Source organism: Oncorhynchus clarkii, chromosome 19 (assembly GCF_045791955.1).
Source record: "Oncorhynchus clarkii lewisi isolate Uvic-CL-2024 chromosome 19, UVic_Ocla_1.0, whole genome shotgun sequence".
Lineage (NCBI taxonomy): Eukaryota > Metazoa > Chordata > Actinopteri > Salmoniformes > Salmonidae > Oncorhynchus > Oncorhynchus clarkii.
In genome coordinates, this window is record NC_092165.1 from 19,037,347 (window position 1) to 19,061,614 (window position 24,268).

The following is a 24,268-nucleotide window of genomic DNA, read 5'->3' on the forward strand; positions in this document are numbered from 1 at the left end:
TATAAAGTACTCACATTTGTTGTTTTTTGTAAATACAAGGTCCATAGAGCACAAACACTACTGTAAAAATGACTGTCGTATAGGACTGTAAAATCAAGGGTCCCCCTCAAAACTAAAATGCCCCCCCCCCCCCCCCCCCCCCCCCCCCCCCCACGGACAGAATGGAACTGACATTGTCATTATTACCGCACCGTGACTTCTAATGGCATCCAATGCATGTTAATGAGGGCAGATGTAACATGGGGCTTGTGTCTTATGTTGTCCCCTGCAATATCCAGAGCCCCCTGGTTCTAATCAACGTATCTGGTGCTGTGTCTGTCTCGGTCTCCCCCTGCAGAGTTTGTCATGATGCTGTCGTCGCGGTAGCAAGCCTCAGCCGCCGAGCAAACAAACCGACAAGACACACTGGATGAGGTCTGGATCACCGGACAAGGGGCATCATTCTTGTGTCAATGTCCTGTAGCGTTGTGCATGATTTTGCATATTCATCAGGTTTTTCGATCTGAATGGTTTTTGCGGTGTATAGACTTCGATTGTAAGATATCAATTCAGGTCAAATTGTTGCCTTTATTTTAATTGTATTTTTTTTTTACAATAAAACTGATTTAAGCAATGCAGCAGAGGACGAAGGGTGAGTTATGAAACATGACTACTGTTACAGCGCTCTTGCATAGCAGTGGTGAGTCTATGTCGCCACCTTGTGGAAACATTCGAAACAACCGATTGAACAGATTGTTCTGAATGTACCAATTTCCAGATGACGTAACACCCAATGCATAACACTGGCATCGGATGGTTACATTGACAAATGGGTTACATTCATGGGTTACATTTAGTCCATACGTTAACATAATACCACTTGAGGCTTCAAGTTGAAAAAAATGAGTTCATTTATTATTGAAAATTGATAACTTAAAACATTAGAGAAAAAAATAAGCATGATCTGTCCAAAACCAAAAACGATTTAAACAAAACAAAGCCGCGACTTGACATACATTATACACACCGTGAACGATTTGGGCCGTGAGGCGGCTGAAGAAAAGACAAATAGTTAATACAAAATATCATAATTACTAGTACGGCAAAAGGAATGCTAACCAAGGCGTCACACTGTGCCATTCAAAGCAAAATGCTAAAAATGGTATAAGGCAAAAATATGTCTGCGAAATCGACCACCATAGATATATTCACCTATATTAGTCCTTTTTCCCGACAAAAGGCAGGCGACTGCTTTTTACTTGACAACAGGGTGACCTTTAACCCTTGCAGTGCGGAACACAGATAATTGTATAGTATTGTTTCTTTCTCCTTTTTACTGCGTCAAAATATTGCAAGTTCCCCTTTTGTGATTTTGTACATACAAACATACTGTCAAAATATATATTTAAAGATCTGTCCTTAAAAATGACTTCAGTTTAAACAGGAAGTTGGAACTTTTGAGAGAGACAGGAAATACAACACTCGAGTCACATGGATGACTTTGAGGTTTCTCTCAAGCATCAATAACTCGGAATGGGAAACATCCCTAATGCAAAATCAAAGACTAAGCTGTCGGGATTCAAGAAGTTCCGTTATCCACTGAGAAACGACAACGAAAACAAAACCACAGAGTAACGTATTATTGGAAGTCTGGATTTTTTGGGAGTTATGCCTCGTTTTCAGCTAAGAAAAAAAAAACAGTTAAGAGAACAGAGGTTGGGAGCGTTGCGAGACCACAGTCCCACATCTGTAGCTATACTACAGACCGGACAAAATGGCTGCCAAAAAGGGTTTTCTTTCTGAAGTCTTGGAAGAAAACAAAAAATGGATGAAAAAGTACAAACTTGGAGACATTAATAATAAAAAAAGGGGGAAGCTCTCTTTTTCACCAGGGTCCACTGCCGCTCGGTGGCGGCGGTGAAGGAAGATGTGCATTTAGTAGACAGTGAAGTGACAGAGGGCCTTACTGCTCAGAAGAGTAAGATTCACACTTTTTTATTTTTGTTGTTGGAAGGCTGCACCATCCCACTTGTTAGGCTTTGTAGTACACACGCAATTCTAGTAACCCCCTCCCTCCATTTGTTACCACCAACCTTCTACAATTCATCCACCCAACCCCCTCTCTCTGTCTGACTCAATTTCAGCATTTGGGATTTGCACAGAAGCACGGCCCACCCATAGAAACAAACACACACACATACACACTCCCTTCTACCATCAACAGTGGCCGAATCGAGACAGCGAGGCTGCATGGGTAGTCTTGAGTAGACAAGACAACGGAGACATCACTTCACCAATCTCTCTCTGGTAACCAAGCTGACAGTAGCAGGTGTTGAGGGTGGCTGGTGCCACTGTTAAGTATAGACAGAAAGGCCTTTTTTTTGTTTTCACCAACATCACACAGACAGAGAGACAGAGAGACAGACAGAGACAGACAGACAGACAGACAGAGAGAGACAGCGAGAGAGAGGAGGACCAGTTCTTAGAATTCGGCCGATCACCTCAGCAGTCGGTGGCTTCTCGTCGATGTAGCTAGCTGGTGTGTGGTAGTTGTAGTGCTGCTAAAGCTAGCTGCTTATGTGACTGGGATCTTGCTGGTGTCTCAGAAGTGCTGTGTGATTCTGCCTTCTCAGGGAGATGTCTCATTGACGTCTCACGGATGTCTTGTGGCAGACGCCGCCGATGCATGGAGACCTAGGATTCGGTTGTTTGATCTGGTATGGAGGTACATGGTGTCGGAACCAGGATGTACGAAGTAGTTGTGGTCGGGTGGAGCTCTACTCTTCTACTCGTTGGGGATGCTCTGCAGGTAGGAGAGGATGTGCTGGATCTTGACCAGGCGTTCGCGCAGCGTGGTCATGGAAAGCACCGACAGCTGGTAGCGAGGGTCGATGGGCAGCACGGCCAGCAGCCACCAGCAGCAAGCCGGACCGTTGGGAGTCGCCTGGAGGAGAGGAGGAGAGGAGGAAAGGATATCACTGTCCAGAAACATGATATCACTCACCTAAAACAATGGGTTGACAATTGACAGAGAATGGCTTGTTGGCTATTGTTTTGTTTTTTTGCTGGGCCACAGAATAATTCAAAAAGGCTTTAAGGGGTCACAGTGCAAAAAAAAGAATAAAAAAGTGATTGGATAGGTTTAAACAGCATCATCATGACTTCACCTTGCCATTTGAAAGACTAGGTGGAATAATTGCCATATTGGATACACCTATTCAGTCATTTCAGATCTGTAAAGGAACTTGAGAGTAGAGGCTAGCGAGTCAGCCGGAGTTCAGTACATGCCTTGCGTCAGACAGGTATGATGGAGACGCTTCAGATCTACAAGATAGTCGTAGCTCATTCAGAGAGTCGGCATCTTAAATGAGTTGTTCTATAATTGAGCCAAGAATCTCTGATAAATGACTGACGTGGTGAATTAGCTTGCATCCAAAGCAGCCTCAACCTAATCTGCCACTTATTGGATGTTGCTGTGTCAGAGATACATGTTGTTTATAATAAACTGGGTGGTTCGAGCCCTTAATGCTGATTGTCTGAAAGCTGTGGTATATCAGACCATATGCCACGGGTATGACAAAACATGTATATTTAGGAACACACACAAACACAAGCAGCGGAAATGTATTCTAATCTTGACTATGGTTCATCCCCGGACACTCATCATTAATCCTAGTATCTCCATGCAAAAGTATTCATCCCCCTTGGCATTTTTCCTATTTTGTTGCATTACAACCTGTAATTTAAATATATTTTAAATTTGTATTTCATGTAATGGACATACACAAAATATTCCAAATTGGTGAAGTGAAAAAAATTACTTGTTGAATGAAAAGTGGTGCGTGCATTTGTATTCACCCCCTTTGCTATGAAGCCCCTAAAAAAACATCTGGCGCAACCAATTACCTTCCGAAGTCACATCATTAGTTAAATAAAGTCCACCTGTGTGCAATCTAAGTGTCACATGACCTGTCACATGATCTCAGAGCTGTTCTGAAAGGCCCCAGAGTCTGCAACACCACTAAGCAAGCGGCACCATGAAGACCAAGGAGCTCTCCAAACAGGTCAGGGACAAAGTTGTGGGGAAGTACAGGTCAGGGTTCGGTTATAAAAAAGATCTGAAACTTTGAACATCCCACAGAGCACAATTAAATCTATTATTAAAAAATGGAAAGAATATGGCACCACAACAAACCTGCCAAGAGAGGGCCACGCACCAAAACTCACAGACCAGGCAAGGAGGGCATTAATCAGAGAGGCAACAAAGAGACCAAAGATAACCCTGAAGGAGCTGCAAAGCTCCACAGCGGAGATTTTAGTATCTGTCCATAGGACCACTTTAAGCCGTACACTCCACAGAGCTGGGCTTTACGGAAGAGTGGCCAGAAAAAAAGCCATTGCTTAAAGAACAAAATTACAATGGCCCTAAGCATACTGCTAAAGCAACACTCGAGTGGTTTAAGGGGAAACATTTAAATGTCTTGGAATGGCCTCGTCAAAGCCCAGACCTCAATCCAATTGAGAATCTGTGGTACGACTTAAAGATTACTGTACACCAGTGGAACTCATCCAACTTGAAGGAGCTGGAGCGGTTTTGCCTTGAAGAATGGGCATCTTCAAAGTGGTAGGCATGTTGTGTAAATCAAATCATACAAACCCCCCCACCCCCCCCAAAAAATAAAAAAATTCATTCCAGGTTGGTAAGGCAACAAAATAGGACAAATGCCAAGGGGGTGAATACTTTCGCAAGCCACTGGAACATTCCACATTTTCCATGAAAAATGCTATTCCTCCATTGGATATTGCGCATCCAATGTTGTGTGTGTGTGTGTGTGTGTGTGTGTGTGTGTGTGTGTGTGTGTGTGTGTGTGTGTGTGTGTGTGTGTGTGTGTGTGTGTGTGGTATAGAGGGTGAGGGGATGTTGTAAGGACACTCTGGAGGATAGTGACATAACACCTTCCTCCAGAGGATGAGTTAAGAATGACCCACAATGATCTCTTCTAGGGCAGTGGAGCAACCATAGAAATAGATTATATTGCCATGGGAGTGACACTGGAAGAAAGCCTGAAACAGCAAGGGACTAACTGAACTTATCCCGTAAGAAACAATCATATTAATACTCTGCTGCAAATTGTTTTGCTACAGTATGCCCTAATGAACGACCCTGGAGAAGGGGAGGGGGAACACTATATGCCGGGGGGAGAGATTTGGGTCTCAGCTCACCTGGATGTCGGGCTCTCTCTCGGGCATAGCGCCGAAGTGCTGAAGGATCTGGTGGCTGAAGCGGTTGTTGAGGTTCTGGAACCAGGTGTGCGCTTGTTCGTAAACGGCGTCGTGCAGCTGCTGCAGCTGTGTCAACTCCTCGCTGTCGCTCACCTGTCAATCAATCAATCAATTTATCTTAACCATACAAGAGGGACATTAGGTTTGAAAGCAGGGTTGTCACGTGAAAATGAAAACTATATAGATCCCAGTGTAGCATTCGCCAGAACACCACACTATCATAATCCATTGACAGATGGCCTCTGATAAACTAAAATAAAACTAAAGTTTGTTTTTACATGAGACCTTTTAAATCAAAGGGTGAATAATGGACTAAAAAGTAGATTATTCTAATTAAAATATTCGGCTAATTCAAGCTGTGCTAAAGTTGTGAGTGGGAGTTATTATCGAGGTATTCACACCAATGGAAAATGGATTCAAATATAATTCTCTCTATGCTTTTGTGTTTTTTATTGTATAATTTAGTATTATTTTGTCATCCTTTCTTTACAAATAAAAATATAACCAAATATATATATATATATATATATATATACCCAAAAAATACAAAGAACAGAAACTCTCCATGAAATAAAAACATCCCACAGTATATATATATATATATATATATATACACAGTATTTTGGGGTAAGAGAACATGGGTTCTTACCCTGGTATCCTCCAGGTACTTGATGTCGGCGATGCAGTACCCGTCCATCATCCCGCGGGTCAGCACCCGGAACCTCTTCCCTCCGACGGTGTCCACCACGGAACGCCCGTCTGGGAGGAAGTGGACACTCCGGATGATCAGCATACAGCCGTAGTCCACAAAACTGAAATGGGAACATTCTGAATCTTTGTTTGTTGTAATCATATAGTCATTTGAAGGTGATTTTGCAAATGGTCTTTATTTCTAAATGTGTATTTATTATGGATCCACATTAACTGCTGCCAAGGCAGTGGCTACCCTTCCTGGGGTCTGGCAAAATTAAGGAAGTTCTACCATTTTTACAATACATTACAATACATTCATTACAGAATTCACAACACACTAAGTGCGTGCCCTCAGGCCCATACTCCACTACCACATATCTACAACGCAAAATCCATGTGTGTGTATGTTATCATGTGTGTGTATAGTGCGTATGTTATCATGTGTGTGTATAGTGCGTATGTTATCATGTGTGTGTATAGTACGTATGTTATCATGTGTGTGTGCCTTATGTTTGTGTCTCTTCACAGTCCCCGCTGTTCCATAAGGTGTATTTTTACCTGCTTTTTAAATCTGATTCTACTGCTTGCATCAGTTACCTGATGTGGATTAGAGTTCCATGTAGACATGGCTCTATGTAGTACTGTGCGCCTCCCATACTCTGTTCTGGGACTTGGGGATTGTGAAGAGACCTCTGGTGGCTTGTCTTGTGGGGTATGCATGGGTGTCTGAGCTGTGTGCTCGTATTTTAAAAATCAGACAGCTCGGTAGCTTCAGCTTCACCTCTTACAAAAACAAGTAATGAGGAAGTCAATCTCTCTTCCACTTTGAGCCAGGAGAGATTGACATGCATGTCATTAACGTTAGCTCTCCGTGTACTTTTAAGGGCCCGGCCCGTGTTGCCCTGTTCTGAGCCAACTGCAATTTTTTTCCCAAGTCCCTCTTTGTGGCACCTGACCACACGACTGAACAGTAGTTCAGGTGCGACAAAACCAGGGCCTGTAGGACCTGCCTAGTTGATAGTGTTGTTAAGGCAGAGCAGAGCTTTATTATTATTATTAAAGTTGCATATATACATTTAGCAGGCGCTTTCATGCAAAGCCACTTAATCATGCCTGCATAAATTTTACGTATGAGTGGTCCCAGGAATCAAACCAAATATCCTGGCGTTGCAAGCCCCATGCTCTACCAACTGAGCTAAAGAAGACCACAAATATATTGCATATGGCCGTTGCAGTCAAATCAGACAGCCATTCAAAGCATTGTGAAAAGTTACCGGATCATTGTGAGCAGTCAATTACAGTGATTGGTCAATGGCCTATTTTGTTTAACCTCTACAGGATCAGTGCCCCCCCCCCTCTGGGTAAGGTTGAGCTAACGTGTGCTAATGTGATTAGCATGATGTTGTAAGTAACAAGAACATTTCCCAGGAAATATACATATCTGATATGGGCAGAAAGTTTAAATACATGTTAATCTAATTGCACTGTCCAATTTACATGAGCTATTACAGTGAAAGAATACCATGCGATTCTTTGAGGAGAATGCACAGTTATGTACTTGGAAATGTATCAATAAACCAATTAGGTATATTTGGGCAGACTTGATACAACATTTTGAACAGTAATGCAATGGATCATTAGATCAGTCTAAAACTTTGCACATACACTACTACAAAATCTAAATTGCGCCTAGAATCCTAAGTCATATAATTAACTTTCTCTTGCATTTCAAAGATGATGGAACAACATTTTGGTGTGGAAAATGCATGTTTTTTTTCTTTGTATTATCATTTACCAGATCTAATGTTATATTCTCCTACATTAATTTCACATTTCAACAAAGTGTTTCCTTTCAAATTGTATCAAGAATATGCATATCCTTGCTTCAGGTCCTGAGCTACAGGCAGTTAGATTTGGGTATGTCATTTTAGGCGGGGGAAAAAAGTGAACTTTCACAGGGCCATTGCATAGTCAAGTCAAACGTCAGCATTCAACTCATTTGTGAGAAGGTATAGTAGCCAAAGGCATCTTGAAAAATGTAAATATTAGCATATATATGCTTAAATCGTTTTATTTCCCCATCAGGAGGATGCTTCAAAGTTGGATTTGATATTCAGTCAAAATCCTATTAGATAGTATTTTCATAATTCCTCTGTCTGTCTCTCTCGGGTGAGGTGACAGAAGGTGACGCATTAGTGCACAGCAGAATGGTGCGTGTGCATTTGAGTGAGTGTTTTATGTGCAAATGTGTGCGTGCTGGCCTAGGTGCTTGTATCGGGTGCCACTGTGCCTACCACTGTGCCTACCACTGTGCCTACCACTGTGCCTACCCTTTCTGAGCGTCGTTGATGCACATCCCAAACTGGCGCGTGCCGGCCTCCATGCAGCGGCGGATCATGAGACGGTAGCGCGGTTCGAAAACGTGCAGGGGACACGGCACGGTCGGGTAGGCCATGGTGCACACAAAGATGGGCACCTTCTTCATCAGGCTGCGGAGAAAGAGAGAGCGTTAAGAATGATGCTAAGACACTCGAGCATCTCTCACAAGTGAAGTGATTCAAATGTGACATATGCATTCCAAAGATGATGTAAAAATAGATCAACAAGAATTCATTCGAACAGTCAGTGCTTAACATTAGGTGAACCTGTCTGCTGTGTGTGTTTTGCATGTTTTCCGGCTGCATTCATTTAAAAAATAAAAAGTAGGACAACCAGGGAGAAAGAAAGACAAGGGTTCAGAGAGAAGGCAGAAGCCATAGCAGTACAACTACCAGAATGGACATTCTAGGTTCATTTTATAACAGAATAATATGTCGGGAGGACAACTCACTCTGCGAGCTCTTGGGTCTCCTCCAGGTGAGTCTTCTGCCGTTCCGACTGCTCCTTAGACAGGTACTGCTTTATCACTCGGTCCAGCACACTGGTGACTGTGTACTTCCTGGCTGCCAGATACTGGGGGGGGGGGGGGGATTAAGATTAAAGTTTTCTTTTTGAGGACATACAGTGCCTTGCGAAAGTATTCGGCCCCCTTGAACTTTGCGACCTTTTGCCACATTTCAGGCTTCAAACGTAAAGATATAAAACTGTATTTTTTTGTGAAGAATCAACAACAAGTGGGACACAATCATGAAGTGGAACAACATTTATTGGATATTTCAAACTTTTTTAACAAATCAAAAACTGAAAAATTGGCCGTGCAAAATTATTCAGCCCCTTTACTTTCAGTGCAGCAAACTCTCTCCAGAAGTTCAGTGAGGATCTCTGAATGATCCAATGTTGACCTAAATGACTAATGATGATAAATACAATCCACCTGTGTGTAATCAAGTCTCTGTATAAATGCACCTGCACTGTGATAGTCTCAGAGGTCCGTTAAAAGCGCAGAGAGCATCATGAAGAACAAGGAACACACCAGGCAGGTCCGAGATACTGTTGTGAAGAAGTTTAAAGCCGGATTTGGATACAAAATGATTTCCCAAGCTTTAAACATCCCAAGGAGCACTGTGCAAGCGATAATATTGAAATGGAAGGAGTATCAGACCACTGCAAATCTACCAAGACCTGGCCGTCCCTCTAAACTTTCAGCTCATACAAGGAGAAGACTGATCAGAGATGCAGCCAAGAGGCCCATGATCACTCTGGATGAACTGCAGAGATCTACAGCTGAGGTGGGAGACTCTGTCCATAGGACAACAATCAGTCGTATATTGCACAAATCTGGCCTTTATGGAAGAGTGGCAAGAAGAAAGCCATTTCTTAAAGATATCCATAAAAAGTATCGTTTAAAGTTTGCCACAAGCCACCTGGGAGACACACCAAACATGTGGAAGAAGGTGCTCTGGTCAGATGAAACCAAAATTGAACTTTTTGGCAACAATGCAAAACGTTATGTTCGGCGTAAAAGCAACACAGCTGAACACACCATCCCCACTGTCAAACATGGTGGTGGCAGCATCATGGATTGGGCCTGCTTTTCTTCAGTAGGGACAGGGAAGATGGTTAAAATTGATGGGAAGATGGATGGAGCCAAATACAGGACCATTCTGGAAGAAAACCTGATGGAGTCTGCAAAAGACCTGAGACTGGGACGGAGATTTGTCTTCCAACAAGACAATGATCCAAAACATAAAGCAAAATCTACAATGGAATGGTTCAAAAATAAACATATCCAGGTGTTAGAATGGCCAAGTCAAAGTCCAGACCTGAATCCAATCGAGAATCTGTGGAAAGAACTGAAAACTGCTGTTCACAAATGCTCTCCATCCAACCTCACTGAGCTCGAACTGTTTTGCAAGGAGGAATGGGAAAACATTTCAGTCTCTCGATGTGCAAAACTGATAGAGACATACCCCAAGCGACTTACAGCTGTAATCGCAGCAAAAGGTGGCGCTACAAAGTATTAACTTAAGGGGGCTGAATAATTTTGCACGCCCAATTTTTCAGTTTTTGATTTGTTAAAAAAGTTTGAAATTTCCAATAAATGTCGTTCCACTTCATGATAGTGTCCCACTTGTTGTTGATTCTTCACAAAAAAATACAGTTTTATATCATTATGTTTGAAGCCTGAAATCTGGCAAAAGGTCGCAAAGTTCAAGGGGGCCGAATACTTTCGCAAGGCACTGTATCATTTAAGAAGAGGTCTTCCCCAAGTGAATTGTCTTAGGTCTTGTCCCAAATGGCACCATGTTCCCTATTTAGCACACTACTTTTGACCAGAGCCCTATTGGCCCTGGTCAAAAATAGTGTACTATATAGGGAATAGGATGCCATTTGAGTTGATGGTGATTGGTGGTAGTGTCCTCTTACCTCTTTGAGACTCTCCTTGCAGAGAGGACACTGGGGAGTGTGGTCCAGACAGCGCTCCAGACAGCTTTTACAGAAGGTGTGACCGCACGGCGCGGTCACTGGCTCGTAGAACAATCTAATGCAGAGGGAACACTCCAGGTCGTTGGGGTCCAGTAGGTCTCTGGGTACGACTCTGTGAGCTCGGGCTGAGGCTCCCTGGCTCGACACACCACAGGCCCCTACAGAGGAAGCGACAGGAGAACGTCAAGCACGTAACACACACACACACACCCCCAAGTACGCAGACAGACGCATTCAAACACAGACACAGCAAAGGTACCTGGCAATGGCTAATGGGACCGTTGCTAATTGGTACTGTGGCGGTTGCGGCTCTGCCACTGATATAGAGGGAATGCATATTTTAGCTGCTTTCACAATGGAATAATCCCATTTAAATCAATATAAAGAGCCAGCACTCCAGCTAAACCAGGGGTTCCACAACTGGCGGCTGAATTTGGCCCGCGGGTGGTTTTATTTGGTCCGCGGGTGGTTTTATTTGGCCCGCGGGTGGGTGTATATGGTCCTCAAAGTTTTCTGAGACCTCCCCCCACCCCCCAAAAAACATGATCATATACAAATGTAAGCTAGGTTTGAAATAGTCAGCTTTAGTCAGGCACTATATCCATTTGGGCTCCTTGCGGTCAATTTGCAGTCTACAATTTGGGGCCCCCCCCGACCATCCGCTCAAGAAAAGAAAACGTTCCACGGCTGAATCCAGTTGACGATCCCTGAGCTAAACTACTCTCTTTCTAATTACGACACACTAGCAGCAGTCTTGATTCCTACCTCCTTGTTTCTTGTGCTTGCTCCCGTGGCTGTAGACGACGTGGGGTCCACGCTCGGAGAACGTCAGCTTCCGCTTCAGCAGCACGCCTTTCTCCTGGTCCCCCAGCTGGGGTGCGGAGCAGACGCGTTTAAGACCCTCATCCACGCCGCCCGGACCCAGCCCGTGGGCTCGCATCGAGTGAGCGCGGCCGAGGCCCGAACGCTCCAGGCTCCCTGAGCGACCCGGCTTCTGGTACGGAAAGAGGGGAGGGGGAGGAGGAGCGAGCGAGAGAGAGAATTAGAAGGTTAAAAGGAGTTTTAGACATTGTTGATGCATTTTAACTGAACAAACACCTAAAAAATATCAAAACATATTGACTTTGGAAACTTTGAAGGCACCATAGTGGTTCAGGACTTTTTATTTATTTATTTTTAAATTTCCCCCTTTATTTAACTAGGCAAGTCAGTTAAGAACAAATTCTTATTTACAACGACGGCCTACAGGGCTGTATCAAGCACACTGTCCAGTTAGCGTACCTCGTGCTGTGCGTCGGTGCTAGGGTGTCCCGAGGAGGTACGAGCCTGGACTTGGTGCAGGGCAGAGTGTTTGGCTTCGGCCTGATGCTGTTGGGCTCTGGCCTCGGCATCCGCTACCGAAATCTTACTACGCAGGCGAGGCGATGTGCTCTGCGCCGTCTCCCTCAGACCCACCTTCACGTTCTCGCCGGCCGGAGACAGCAGGTCGCACAGTATCTGTGGTACACATTGCGTTAGCCATAAGAGCAGTCAACTGGATAAAAAAAACATTCATTTTTTAATTTTTTAAATCAGACAAAAATGGCAGAACAGGAGCAAAGTTCACTTAAATGCAGAAAAGTGGCTGGCCAAGACTGGGAGTGACCACTGGCCAAGTCTGCCTTCCTGGCAACAATGTGGATTTAGATCTAGAAAAATGTACTTGTCTAGAAAAATGTACTTGTGGAAATATGCCTTTGGCTTCACAATAACATGATTGACGTTAAATCTGCAGTAAAGTTCACTTGTCGGAAAGAAACACGTGTTTGTTGATGCACCAGCTCGGTCACTCTCCTTCCACCCAATCCCTTCTCCTTCCACCCAATCCCTCTCCTTCCACCCAATCCCTCTCCTTCCACCCAATCCCTCTCCTCCTATATATATATATCAACGTTTCATTTCCTGCTCCTGTGTTATTAGACGCTGACGAACAACCCGGGCCCCGCTCCAATCCATATAAATCCATCTAATCCACATCCATTCCGCTGTGCTCCCAGACACACAACATGTCCACCTTTGTATCTGCTAACCTGGTGCCCATCCAGGATCACAAGATGGAGGATTTATGTTTACATCAGCATTTAAAAGGGAGATGTTTTAAGCCCAAATTTCTTTTTAGGACCTTGTGATGTAGGCTACTCACTGTATTATACGAGTTAAAGAAAACAGAAACACACCTTTGCTGAGGCACCCAGACACAAACATCACACACAGACAAATCCCATATAGCTCTTTCCCCAATCAAACCTCGAGAGCAGGTTTCAGACAACACCCTTCTTGAGCAGAAAGAGAAGCCATTTGCATTCAACGATACTCAAACCAATCAAAGTTCCTCTTACAGAGTGAAACAACAAGAATGCAAATCCACACATCAACGACGCGACCAAAGAAACACGGGCCTACTTTCTCACAACCCAGAGTATTACCCTAACATTTCACGCAGCCTGGGAGACCCTGTCAGCGATCGTGAAACGGTCCACGCCGTCTGTGACTTATGTCACCCTGCTTCGTCACAGTACTAAATTACACCCCGCGCCCTACACAGCGCACCACTTTTGACCAGAGTCCATAGACCAAAGTCCCCGTAGGTCTCTGGTCAATACGGAAAGGGTGCCATTTGGGATGAAGCCTTTGACTAATGGGGTTAAATGTCATGACAGGAGGGGAGAGTCACAAGGGCTGACCCACTGGGAAGTAAACCTCAAAAACATGGGAGTCTTCGCTGGGATGTTGTGTTGGGGGGGGGAATAGATTTGTAACACTTTATTTTAACTGAGACACTATAGTAATTAGTGACTACAGCATAAATAACCGCTACCCCAAGACTTACTTCTTCGTCGTGGGGATTGAATTGTAATGAATAACATAAAGCCCCAACTGTCGCCAAGTCCTTCCATAGCACATACCAAACAGATACAGAGGTATTAGGAAAATAAATGTCACCCAAAAAAAGAGTGTCAAAGCGGCGAATCGTCGTCACCACGTTTTCCGTCACCCGCTAAAAAAACAGCTGCTTTTCTCAGCAAGGAATGTGATTTAGCCCCTAATTTAAGGCCGCTGTCGGCCCAATATGTTCCATCTCTCACGCAAGCGCCTTTCAACTTAATTCCACGAGGCCAATGCCGAGGATAATGACCTAGCTAGCCGACGCTAGGCTATCAGCGAAGGAATGCACAGTGTTCCTTTTCATGGATGGTAGGCAAATCAGTGCCGGGAAACGCTTGGCTTAAGTAAGACAGAAAAGGGAGAACTCAGAGAGCGCCTGGCTCCTTATGAAACGGACTATGGCGCTAACATTCCTGGAGATAAAAAACAACAACAGTATTTATACAAGTATAAACTTAGACACTGCAATTAGTGATAGGCCTAGAGATTGTAAGGGTTGCATGTTCATGTTCCCAGGATCGGGAGGGGGTCGGTCTATCACTGATACACAGAGGAGGTTTGGCTCAAGGAAAGGCATTGAGAAGATGCAATATCTCCTTGCTTTCTTGCACTCAAGTCAAGTCCCAAAGCGTCCAGGAAGACCAAAGCAAATTACTTCAACAACAACACCACCACTCTCCCTCCAACTCACATTTTCCACCTCTCGTTTGGCCAGGGTGAAGTCCTCGTCCAGGGCCAGACAGTGGAGGAAAACCTGCAACGAGTCGTCAACCTGGCCCATGTCCTGGAGCACCTTGGCCTTCCAGTATAAACCCTGGGAGAGAGAGAGAGAGAGAGTGTGACAGGGGGGACGGGGAGGTTATAAAGAGCACAAGACTTCCAGTGGAGAGAGAGGTTACGTCGCTGCGTTTCAACTGGACAATACTGTATTTGAGCGACAGCCAGAGGGTGAACTGCTAGAGAGAACGGTAGAGAGATGAGAGAGAGAGAGTGACGAGAGAGAGAGAGAGAGAGAGAGAGAGAGAGAGAGAGAGAGAGAGAGAGAAGGGACCCTAGTTAGAACACAATGCAGGTAGCCTGACAACATGAGTCAACATTGACCTGAATCACTCAACATCAAATTCAGTTTTTTTCAGGCTTCACTGGATAGGATTAACATACATTGCAAAAATTCCTAACCCCTTTTGGTCCTGAACCTGTTTGTCTTCCTCTCTAGGAGAGGCATGACTCTTGCTCTAGCCTAGTTTGCTAAATTACACATTACTAACAAAATCAGCAGTTATGGGAAATACACATTGAAATAAAAGGTGTACCCTGTGTGGCTACTAGCTTGGGCCTTTATGTTTATCCCCAACTATATATTTCCACCTCTTCAACTAACCTCTCACCATTAAGAATAACAGGGGAGGTGTGGCATGCCTTGCGGGTATGATCTTTGACCCTCTGTAGCTTTCACCCTCGTCATTATTCACAATTCATTCAGGGTTATCTGTAATCATGGTAGCATCCACGTTAATGTCGAAGGGTTTAGAAACGTATTATATTCTTATTTACAATAAAAGTCCTTCCAAAATGACACAATACACTATTTACCATTAGTTTCTACTGGGTACAAAATCAAAATCATCTGAAACAACCAAAACTAACTGCAAATGCATCCAACAAGTTCGTCGAGTCACAAGCTTGACGTAGTCATTGCGCGCTAGAAATACGGGACCAAATACTGAGCTTTGACTACTTTATTTATAAGGTTATTTAGGGGTCTCAATAATTGTGACAATTACCTTTTTGAGAAATATGATTTGTTAAAACAAAATCTCTTTCTCTAAGCAATTGCATTAGCCTCACGGATTCCCCCGGTACTGCTGCTCATTCCGTGCACCAGCTTGGGAGGTCTACGTCACCGGCCTTCTAGGCTTCACCGAACTGTTGTTTCATTACGCACACGGGTCTCGTTGTTATTACGGGTCTCGTCCCGTGTGTTGTTATTACGGGTCTCGTCCCGTGTGTTGTTATTACGGGTCTCGTCCCGTGTGTTGTTATTACGGGTCTCGTCCCGTGTGTTGTTATTACGGGTCTCGTCCCGTGTGTTGTTATTACGGGTCTCGTCCCGTGTGTTGTTATTACGGGTCTCGTTCCGTGTATTTATTAGAGGTTTTACCTCTCTCTTTTGTTTGGGTTTACATCCCTGTGTTTTTGTGCACGTGTTTGTTTTGGGCTTCGTCCCTTTTCATGGCATGTTGTATTTTTGGGTGGAGTATTAAAACCCACTTTTACGTACTCCTGCGCCTGCCTCCAATCATTTAAACAACGTGACAATTACTATAAAATATTATAATTTCGCAATTTTTTGGCACATACAATATAGCTAAGTATTTTCATTATTTTATTCAGTCATTATTGCTCATCTTTATCAAGGGTATCAATAATTTCAGACCCCACTGTATATTTCCACACTGAGTTTGGAATAATACTGTGAAATTATGAAAATTGTGATACACTAAAAGGGCAATAAGAGCTGTTTGAAAAGACCGCCTGAAATTTCAGCCTTGGTGAGACAGAGTTTTGGCCTGCCTGGTGACATCACTAGGTGGTAAATGAGTTAATAGACCATTAACAAAGCAAGTTCCAAACCTCTCTACCAATAACAGCTAGTTTTTCTCCTCCCCACTCAGACCACTCCCAGAAATTCTTGCTTTCTCTTTGCTAAGAATGTATTTATTAATTATTTTGGAACATTTTAAATTGAAAACAATCACCATAACATTCTTAATTGTTACCCAGAAATGATTTGATATTAAGATAAAAACATCTGGCATTGGACCATTTAAAACAGCTCAAGGTACAGTAAACATAAAGTGTGACCAAATGTGTAACAAACAAATGCACATTTCCCAAATGAGAGGCTCTGAACGCTCAATCAAAAAAGGTTATGTAAAAGGAAAAAAAACAAATCAACCTTTGATACAGACAAAATGTCTAAAGGTATAGAAGGTTATACAGTAATATTCTATTAGAATTGATCAAGACTGAAAAATAGAATTAGAGGACATGGTGAACAATGCTGTTAATAGCGCTAAGACATCCTAGAATATATCCTACCGGTTCATATTCAAGATGGCCTGTTAACCCATTTAGACATACTAACACCTGGCTGAGCCTCTAATCAGCCTCCACTTTCCCTCCATGACGCCTCACACGGTGTAGTAAAGAGTGGCGGATGAAACCGGAGCTGTAGACTTGAACTGTTTCAAAGTGCCACAGGGTGCCTGGTAAGGACTAAGGATAATTATAGCGCTGGGGAGCTGACAAGTGAATGAAGTAGGCCTCAGCAAACTTAAAACTTAGTTTTAATTTACAAAATGTTATTTAAAAAATAAAAAATAAAATCCACTTGTGCCTACTGAACTCAACACACAGTTTCCCGCATTAGTACCTCTGCAGAGTGGGTGGAGCTAAGACAGAGTTCAGCGTCCTCCAGGGCCAATCGGTACTGCAGGAGCCCGGTGTAGGCCTTGACCCGTGACCACCGCACCGCCTCATCCCCAGGATCTGGAATAAAGGATGGAAGAATAAAGGAGGAGAGACAGATTATTTGATTAAAAAACAGACCATTTCAGACAAACGCCCATTTTACAAATATCTTTCGATCTGTCACCGAAGATGACCATAACTCCAGGGCAAAATTATCAGTGTAATGAGAATTGCATACATTCAACATAATAGCAAATTATGACGGAATGAAAGCTTAGGCTACATCCATAAAATGGTTCATGTCAAACACATGACATGAAGACCTATAGACATTAAAACCAGGAGATAGTGAAAGCACTTACAATGCATTCGGAAAGTATTCAGACCCCTTCACTTTTTCCACATTTTATTAAGTTACAGCCTTATTCTAAAATTGATTAAATAATCCCCCCCCCTCCCTCATCAATCTACACACAATACCCCATAATGACAAAGCAAAAACAGGTTTAGACATTTTTGCAAATGCACATAAGTATTCAGATCCTTTACACAGTACTTTGTTGAAGCACCTTTGGCAGCGATTACAGCCTCAAAACCATTATTTTCTGCAGATCCTTTCAAGCTCTGTCAGGTTTGGATGCAGTGCATCGCTGCACAGCTATTTTCCGGTCTCTCCAGAGATGTTTGATCGGGTTCAAATCCGGGCTCTGGTTGAGCCACTCCAAGGACATTGAGACTTATCCCGTAGCCACTCGTTGTCTTGGCTGTGTGCTTAGGGTCGTTATCCTGTTGGAAGGTGAACCTTTACCCCATTCTGAGGTCCTGAGCACTCTGGAGCATCAAGAATCGATCTGTACTATGCTCTGTTCATCTTTCCCTCGATCCTGACTAGTCTCCCAGTCCCTGCCGCTGAAAAACATTCCCACAGCATGATGCTGCCACCACCATGCTTCACCGTAAGGGATGGTATTGGCCAGGTATACAGTGCCCGTCCCTGGTTTCCTCCAGACATGACTATTGGCATTCAGGTCAAAGAGTTCCATCTTGGTTTCATCAGACCAGGGAGGTCTGGAAGTCCTTCAGGTGCCTTTTGGCAAATTCCAGGCGGACTATCATGTGCCTTTTTCTGGGGAGTGGCTTCCGTCTGGCCACTCAACCATAAAGGCATGATTGGTGGAGTGCTGCAGAGATGGTTGTCCTTCTGAAAGGTTCTCCAATCTCCACAGAGGAACTCTGGAGCTCTGTCAGGGTGACCATCGGGTTCTTGGTCACCTCCCCGACCAAGAAAAAGTGAAAGGGTCTGAAACCTTTCTGAACTGTACCTCATTCACATATTCGTACGGAAAACTCCTGATGGCGCAAGAAGCCGGAAATATTTTAATTTGAAGCGTGCCATATTGCTGAATGGGGCTGAATGACACCAAAAAATGTCTAAGGATCCTGGTCAAAGTGGCCGTAACTAGCAAAGGATGATGGTCGAAGTAGTCATTTTCATCCTGCCTGAGAGAGTCAACCCAACGCTGCCAGATGACGTCGGCGTCCACACCGGATACCACGTGACGACCACGTGCAATGAGCGTGCATGAGGGTGCGAGCCACCTCGTAGCCTGCCGGCCCTTGATTGGTCTGTGTCAGCACGTGACAAATGTAGGTGTCAGAATGGAACACTATTGAATGAAATATCTTGATTGGTAGCAAACATTTAAAGAATTTACCAAGGGGATCGAACTTGATCATAATAAAACACATTTTAGAGCCAAAAAAATGGCCATTAAAAAAAATCTGGTCTGTTCTCGCAATCTTAATTTACATTCTAGGGCAGACCAGGGCTTTTTGCTACGCAGTAGCCGACCAGCAGAGCTCGTGACTTCACGCTCCAGACCGCACACTGAGGGTCTGTGAAGACTGACAATCCTGTCAAGGAGTAGATCTAGCCTATTTAAATGACTGATCCAAGGCATGACATTGGTCCGGAAGGTGTTTTAAATCAGTCCAGAATTGGCGGCAGAGAGAAGCACCCTGCATTCTATAAATGTTACCATGAAGCTGAACAAAACGTTTGCAGTGTGAAGCTAATTTCCTGCGACTCTATGCATTTTGCAATGGCTATTTCTGTGTTCTTATGCTCAAACACTATAACAAAATCAACAGGGACCCCCATCGGGAACCCTGGGCATATACCCTGCGTAGCATGTCAGTAATCCAGCCATTGGGGCGGCAGCGTAGCCTAGTGGTTAGAGTGTTGGACTAGTAACCGAAAGGTTGCAAGATTGAATCCCCGAGCTGACAAGGTACAAATCTGTCGTTCTTCCCCTGAACAAGGCAGTTAACCCACTGTTCCTAGGCCGTCATTGAAAATAAGAATTTGTTCTTAACTGACTTGCCTAGTTAAATCAAATAAAAATACCAAAAATACTGGCAGCTAAATGAACACAGGGAATTCACTGTAGACCAGGTTAAGCTGCCCAGCTTTCAGCGGAGGTCATATACTAGGCCTATCTGGTCTTCTATGATAAATGTTCAAAATCATGTGTGTTGCTGGCAAGACGAGAGACACTATGGCATCTTGTTTGCGGTCTTTTGGTGCAAGATGGGCCTCTGTGATTCTGAGCCTACGGCTGGAGGTGACATGTCTCCAAAACACAAAAAGGGTTGCATATCCATAGTTCCTCTCCCAGTCTCCTTTCCTTCACCCACACCGTCTCCTGTCCAGCATGACCCCTGGACAGGAGACACTGTCTGGTTTTCTTTAACCTATCATGTCTTTGTCGACCAGTACAGAGGAAGGACAAGGTCTAGAAAACTAAGCCCCTTTAGACTATTGACATGCATCCCGGTGGGTTTTCCGTTGCGTGGGGGAAAAGACAGATTTCAATAATGACTGTGTGATTCACTTCACGACAAGCGGGATTACTCCATATTAGCTTATGTGCTTCAGGCTTGGCTAGCTCAGCAAGCCTCAGACAGAGACAGTGATGTCATAGCGGTGGCACCTCTAGTCTGGTTCTTGCCGCTCTGCGGCAGTGACTGACTGTGCCACAAGCGTGTGGGCCCCAAAACCAAAGTCACCTAGGCAAAGTCCTTAGCTGACCCAAAGTGCCACACTGGCTATGGGCTCTTACACTTGCTACAGTGTCCCACAGTTGCTGGCATAACATTCCACCTCCAGACCTAACCATGTTCTTTGCGCTCAATTAGACGCAAATCAAAGAAAGTAGCTTTAGGCTACACTTATACGCAATAAGTGCTCATATATTTGTCATTGGCCAATGTATAATTTGTAAATCCTTTATTAACAAGTGAGATGGGTTTAATGTCAAGAGAGAGGGGTGCCTGTGCAGCTTGATGAATTATCTTCAGTGACAGAGGGACAAGGGTCTTGGAGGTGACATAACATGGCTGAGACTACGAATACGAATAGCCAGCAGTCTGTTTCCTGTTTAGCAAATGTTTGCCTGTGTGTCTTGCTTGTTTGATATGCTGTGCAGGCTATAGCTTCTGTTGTGCTTATGTTTACAATAGCATACCGTGTATATTACAATATATACAATATATATATATATATATATATATATATATATATATATATATATATATGCACACATACATACAGTGGGGCAAAACAAGTATTTAGTCAGCCACCAATTGTGCAAGTTCTCCCACTTAAAAAGATGAGAGGCCTGTAATTTTCATCATAGGTACACTTCAACTATGACAGACAAAATGAGAGAAAAAAATCCAGAAAATCACATTGTAGGATTTTTAATGAATTTATTGGCAAATTATGGTGGAAAATAAGTATTTGGTCAATAAACTTTTGTTATCTCAATACTTTGTTATATACCCTTTGTTGGCAATGGCATATCTCCTCTAGAGCAGTGTTGCTGGGCAATTTTTTTCTCTCCAGAAAATCACATTGTAGGATTTTTTATGAATTTATTTGCAAATTATGGTGGAAAATTTGGTCACCTACAAACAAGCAAGATTTCTGGCTCTCACAGACCTGTAACTTCTTCTTTGAGAGGCTCCTCTGTCCTCCACTCGTTACCAGTATTAATGGCACCTGTTTGAACTTGTTATCAGTATAAAAGACACCTGTCCACAACCTCAAACAGTCACACTCCAAACTCCACTATGGCCAAGGACAAAGAGCTGTCAAAGGACACCAGAAACAAAATTGTAGACCTGCACCAGGCTGGGAAGACTGAATCTGCAATAGGTAAGCAGCTTGGTTTGAAGAAATCAACTGTGGGAGCAATTATTAGGAAATGGAAGACATACAAGACCACTGATAATCTCCCTCGATCTGGGGCTTCATGCAAGATCCTGTGGGGTCAAAATGATCAGAAGAATGGTGAGCAAAAATCCCAGAACCACACAGGGGGACCTAGTGAATGACCTGCAGAGAGCTGGGACCAAAGTAACAAAGCCTACCATCAGTAACACACTACGCCGCCAGGGACTCAAATCCTGCAGTGCCAGACGTGTCCCCCTGCTTAAGCCAGGAGGAATGGGCCAAAATACCAGCAAGTGTGTGAAAACCTTGTGAAGACTTAAAGAAAACGTTTGACCTCTGTCATTGCCAACAAAGGGTATATAACAATGTATTGAGATAAACTGTTGTTATTGACCAAATACTTATTTTCCACCATAATTTGCCAATAAATTCATTAAAAATCCTACAATGTGATTTTCTGGATTTTTTTCCCCCTCATTTTGTCTGTCATAGTTGAAGTGTACCTATGATGAAAATTACAGGCCTCTCATCTTTTTAAGTGGGAGAACTTGCACAATTGGTGGCTGACTAAATACTTTTTTGCCCCACTGTGTGTGTGTGTGTATATATATTCATATATATATATATATATATATATATAAAACATATTCTAAAGAAACAACCTCTGCATACTTTGGTCTAATTGTGAGGTCAACATTACAAGAGATTGTTTGCCACATGTTTTCTCCATGTAGCATGTTATTGTGCACAGCATACTGCTCGTATAGGTGCCATTCGAATTCCGGAGAAGGCCTTCACATTATGGGGAGCATTGCCTTGGTTAGTATCTGTAACTGTTGATCTGATCGATTTTAGAATTAGTTTCCAATAATAAATTACTTTCCGAGAAGCTGAACCATCAAACAAGGCCTATGGCTGTCGAGGTGAGATTTTGAGGCAGGTTCGGTTTCAATTTGATTGTTACAAAATAATCACGTTTTTTTTTTATTTTTAACTATCGTTGTTAACATTAAATGCACTGTGGGTTGAATGCTGTAACAACACATAATAAAACAATTAATATCAAGTCCCAAGATGTTAGTGACTGCCCATTACTTATTGACCATAAATTATTCACATTACTTTAATAAAATATTTAGGAAACTGAATGACAACTTTCAGGAAACTCTTAGGTATTTAAGTTTTAAGTATTACTAAGTGTATGTCTGGTGTCATTAAAACCTCAAGTAATCTATTAATTGAAGGAATCTAGACATTGCCTACAGCAATGACTATAGACTTCCGTGCTGTCACTTTGTATTGCATTGACACACTGCACTTTTACTTTTCAGTGTCTTATGTACCAGTAGAGACCTGGCAACATACAGGTATAAACACGTTTGTGACGTGGAAATGCAATCACGTGTACTGCATCGCCATGCCTTGATTGGGCAGCACATTTAGCCTTTTTTTAGTATATTTTTCGGACTTCGGGAAATATTTGAGAGGGGACCAAACGTTATAACATTATTGTTTGGCAAACCCAGCACGATCTCACAACCTGCCTTATGAAACTCGCTGCTTGTGCGCATGCCCAACTTACGACATTTCGTAACAGGGTGGCACAAGGGTTACATCAGTGGCACAAAGGCTGCGTTCTCACAGGTTACCCAATTCTGACTTTTTTTTCACTAATTGGTCTTTTGACCAATCACATCAGATCTTTTCACATAAGATATTTTTCTGATTTGATTGGTCAAAAGATCAATTAGTGAAAAAAAAAGGATGAGAATTGGGCTGCCTGTAAACGTAGCCAAAGGACCTACAGTCAAACACATGACAAGCGGGTACCCTTAATATTGGTCAGTGGAACTCCCCTTCGATAATAAAGACCACAAATAGTAATAGGGATTGACTAAAATAACACTTTGTTTTCATGCTTTAACAGGTATCCTAAACGTCTCATCATAGCATATAAAACAAGGATGCGAAGTGATTGGTGGTCTCCACAAGCCTTTCCTCCCCCCACTCACCAGATTCAATCACATCTGTTGCTAGTGATACGGCCTCCTCGAAATGTTTCCTTCTAGACAGGTCTTCAATTTCACTAATAGCTCTAGACCTTTTCAGCTCCTCAGGAAACCACTTTTCCAACAGTCCGAATAGAATCACATTCGTTTTAAGCTCCGTCGGCCTGCCTCCTACCTCGCTACACAGCTTGCATTTGGAGAGTAGCTGGTGTTGTAAACATCTTTTGCAGTACGAATGTCCACAGCCGATAGTCACGGGCTCGCCTAGAAATCTATGACATTTCGGGCAGTCAAAAACGTCCCCCTCCCCGGCGTTATCAATAATATGTGGCGTTCGTTCCGAAGGCGCCTCATCAATTTCCAGCTTTCTCTTAAAGTTGCGCAGAATACAATCCACTAAAGTGCTCATCTGCTCCGGCCCTACAGAACCATCTCTCAAGGCCATCGAGTAAACATAGATGGCTTCTTTGAGACGGTTTTCTGATGCCAGTGCATCGGCTTTTTGTAAAATAAGTATGTGGTTGTCGACATTGTCCTGCTCCTCGTCCCAGTCGTATTCTGGCTCAATGAAGAATATTTTTATTTCTCCGACGGCGTCCTCTCCTTCGGGGTGTTGGACCGACATTGTAGGATAGATGGTCGGCATACAATGTGTTCCGGTTATTATAAATGTATTTAAAAAATGTGTTTAGCCATTGCTATAACCTACAACGTGTCTAGCTTATGTGCCAGTAGAGACTTGGCAACATACAGGTCTACTACACCCGTTTGTTACGTAAAAATGCGATCACGTGAACGGCAT

At 43.3% G+C, this 24,268-nt stretch overlaps 1 protein-coding gene across 2 annotated transcripts; it reads right to left on the reverse strand.

Moving 5' to 3' along the window:
• Positions 1 to 872: 872 nt before the first annotated feature.
• Positions 873 to 24,255, reverse strand: LOC139374901 (LON peptidase N-terminal domain and RING finger protein 1-like). Of its 2 annotated transcripts, none has more exons than XM_071116120.1 (11): positions 23,470 to 24,255; positions 17,183 to 17,298; positions 14,438 to 14,560; positions 12,103 to 12,318; positions 11,587 to 11,815; positions 10,762 to 10,979; positions 8,786 to 8,907; positions 8,286 to 8,444; positions 5,912 to 6,074; positions 5,203 to 5,355; positions 873 to 2,923 (listed from the first exon to the last, which is right to left on the reverse strand). In XM_071116120.1, exons 1-11 carry the CDS (start codon positions 24,110 to 24,112, stop codon positions 2,765 to 2,767), a joined length of 2,301 nt encoding a protein of 766 aa, XP_070972221.1. In that variant the 5' UTR covers positions 24,113 to 24,255; the 3' UTR covers positions 873 to 2,764. The 2 variants fall into 2 exon arrangements, with proteins under 2 accessions (XP_070972221.1, XP_070972220.1); XM_071116119.1 differs by having other exon boundaries at positions 11,587 to 11,812; positions 23,470 to 24,224.
• Positions 24,256 to 24,268: the final 13 nt, after the last annotated feature.

Excerpts from the sequence above, each read along its gene's own strand:
- LOC139374901 (XM_071116120.1), bottom strand. The coding sequence starts at position 24,112 with ATGCCGACCATCTATCCTACAATGTCGGTCCAACACCCCGAAGGAGAG. Across the intron at positions 14,561-17,182 it reads GCTCCACCCACTCTGCAGAG|GGTTTATACTGGAAGGCCAA; the intron begins GTACTAATGCGG and ends TCTCTCTCCCAG. Across the intron at positions 8,908-10,761 it reads GCAAGGAGAGTCTCAAAGAG|TATCTGGCAGCCAGGAAGTA; the intron begins GTAAGAGGACAC and ends CCCCCCCCCCAG.